Source organism: Meleagris gallopavo, chromosome 3, assembly GCF_000146605.3.
Source record: "Meleagris gallopavo isolate NT-WF06-2002-E0010 breed Aviagen turkey brand Nicholas breeding stock chromosome 3, Turkey_5.1, whole genome shotgun sequence".
In the NCBI taxonomy this organism is placed as follows: Eukaryota; Metazoa; Chordata; class Aves; order Galliformes; family Phasianidae; genus Meleagris; species Meleagris gallopavo.
The window spans coordinates 93197600-93200051 of NC_015013.2; the positions used below are offsets into that span (position 1 = coordinate 93197600).

General features: G+C 65.0%; 2 protein-coding genes across 2 annotated transcripts in view; one reads left to right on the plus strand and one right to left on the minus strand.

Annotated features, from left to right (window-relative positions):
* Positions 1–223, plus strand: part of PRIM1 (DNA primase subunit 1) — a gene marked incomplete at its 5' end in the record, with an annotated part of 2132 nt that extends 1909 nt beyond the window's left edge. Inside the window, one exon of the mRNA XM_019614398.1 lies at positions 141–223. Coding sequence (XP_019469943.1) covers positions 141–223 — 83 coding nt within the window. The remainder of the gene's footprint in view (positions 1–140) is intronic.
* Positions 224–1358: 1135 nt separating this feature from the next.
* The window catches only part of LOC100544439 (retinol dehydrogenase 16), a 4863-nt gene continuing 3769 nt past the window's right edge, over positions 1359–2452 (minus strand). Inside the window, exons 3-4 of the mRNA XM_010709423.1 lie at positions 1814–1977; positions 1359–1699 (exon numbers count right to left, since the gene is read on the minus strand). Of these exons, the coding sequence (XP_010707725.1) occupies positions 1482–1699; positions 1814–1977 (382 nt within the window). The 3' untranslated portion in view covers positions 1359–1481. The remainder of the gene's footprint in view (positions 1700–1813; positions 1978–2452) is intronic.

Consider the following 2452-nt stretch of genomic DNA (forward strand, 5'->3'; position numbering starts at 1 on the left):
GCGGCCGACCGCAGCCGTGCGGCCCCCGACTCCGTCAGGCAGCCCGCCAGCACCCGCAGCCCCCGCGCGTCCAGCTGCCGTGCCAGCAGGTTGCCAAAGCCCGAATCGCAGCCCGTGATCAGCACGAACTTCTCCTCCAGGCCGGGCACCGTCTGCCGCTCGCGGTGCCAACGCCGCAGCAGCCACAGCCCCAGCAGCGCCAGCAGCCACAGCCACATCCTGACCGGGGGAAGAGAGGGGCTGAGCGGGGTCTGCCTGCAAGGACCTGTGGGTCGGGGTCATCCTGGGTCCTGGCTGTGCCCCTGCAGCTGTCTTGCCGCTGCCCCAAGCACGCTACACTGGGGGCTGTTCCCTGGATTTGGGGTATTTAGCTCTCAGATGTGAGTCCTGCGCTTCCCTATCGGCTGCCACCCCATTGGAACCCACTGCAGCTCGGGGTGGGTGCTGGTTTGTGGCTCTCGGCCCTACCTACCCCCACCCTCCCACCGCACACAGCACTCGGTTTCCGTTCCCTTAACACACCTATGAGGTTTCCCTTCATCATGAGGAAGACGCACTGAGGACTCAATTTGGTGCAGCCTCACCACGCTCCCCCGGAGCACAGCATCGCAGTGGGGCGGCTTCAGAGCAGCACCTGCCGCCCCACAGAGCTCCCACCCCACTGGGACACCCCCAGTCCAGCCTTGCCTGACTCCTCCTGCACATCTCCCTGCGCTGTGCCCGTCCTGGAGGAGCTGCACCTGCAAACACCACAGCACAAAACTCGGGGTTACCTGGGCAGGTCTGTGCCGCTCCACAAGTCCTCGCACAGCCCACGTCCCCACGTATAAATAGAGCTCAGTGCAGAGGAGCAGTGCCACGCAGCACGGGGCAGCAGCGGTGCCCGAATTGCTGCAGGCAGTGCTGCGGGGTGGGCAGGATTGCACCAGCCCTGGAATAAACCTCGAGTTCCCTGATCCTCACTACCTCGTGTTGCGCAGAGCCATTCCGGGAGTGCTGCTGCAGCTCTGCAACAGCTGCTCGTGCTGATGGAGCGCGACCTGAGGCCGTGCACAGCGCCCGGATCCACACTGCAGGGCCGACTGCATCGCACCATCCTCATAGGAAGCACATGGGGATGCAGCGATGCCGGGATGAGAGCAGAGCAGCACTGCTGGGGCTGAGAGCTCCCGCTCTGCACTGTGGCACTGGGGTGGCCGCCCGCTTGCCAGCAGCTCCCGTGTGCCCCCCGCTCCAGGGGATGGCAAAGTGGGCACGGGCTGTGTGGGGCGGGGGCTTGGCAGCACTGTGCCAACTGTTCCCCCATGGGCACAGCCTCAGTGTGCTGCCGAGGAAAGGGGCACGGCTCAGTCACGACGTACGGGGAGGAGGAGGTCATCTTTATTCAGCAGCAAACAGTTTGCCAGCCGCGGCGGTGCTGTGCAGCGCGTGCTGATGTGGGATCTGAGCTGTGGGGCCATGCCAGCTCCGCCCACGCTGCCTCACACTTTCTGGGCAGGTTTGGGGTAGGACCAGGTGAAGAAGGCGTCGGTGATGGCAGAGGGCATGTAGCTGAGCGGGATGTAGAACAGCTTGGCGTCCCAGCCAGCTGCATAGCGGCAGCGCGGGTAGCGGCTGGTCAGTGCGTGCTCCATGCAGTCCGTCACCAGCGAGAGGTTGGGGTTGCACCTCTTCTCTGCCTGCCGCATGGCTGTCAGGACTGGGGGCAGAGGGAGGGGACAGGCACTTACCTCGTGCCAAAGGGACCCGGAGGCCGCTGGTCCCCGCGCAGCTCAGCACTGCGGTGCCGGATGGGCTTTGGGGATGCACTCACAGTCCTGCAGGTATTTGTCCCCGTAACTCGCTTTGGTTTCATTGGGCAGCCTCTCCCAGGTTCTGAGGAAGCTCTTCTCCAGGCCTACGGTGCTGGTGATGCTCGTCTTGAAGTAGCCCGGCTCGATGATGCTCACCTTCACCCCGAAGTGCTGCATCTCAAGCCTGGAAGGCAGCGATGCCGTGGGATGGGAGCAGCAGTGGGCTGCGGGCTGTGTGGGGCTGTGCCTCCCTGCCGTGCCTCACTCCGGGGCACAGTGGGGAAACCCAACCACACAGTGTGCCCTAGGCAGTCCAGTGTGGGGCTGAGGCGGTGCACGAGCAAACATTGAGGTCAATGGGACGGGATGGGGCCAGAGCAAACTTTGGAGCCGTTCCACGGGACGCACGTGGTGCAAGGTCCAAGCAGCAGGGTTCCCTGCCTGGTGCCAGCACCCCAGTGCTGCCAGGCAGAGCCTGGAGAGGTGCAGCTGTTTGGGGAGCACGGCACTCACCTGAGGCTGTCGGAGAAGGCCTCCACACCGAACTTGGAGGGGCAGTACCCCCCCCGAAGCCGGAGAGCCGGCCCATCACGCTGGCCACGTCACCACGCGGCCCGCGCCCGCTCACCAGCGGCAGGAGGCTGAGGGTCACCTCGATC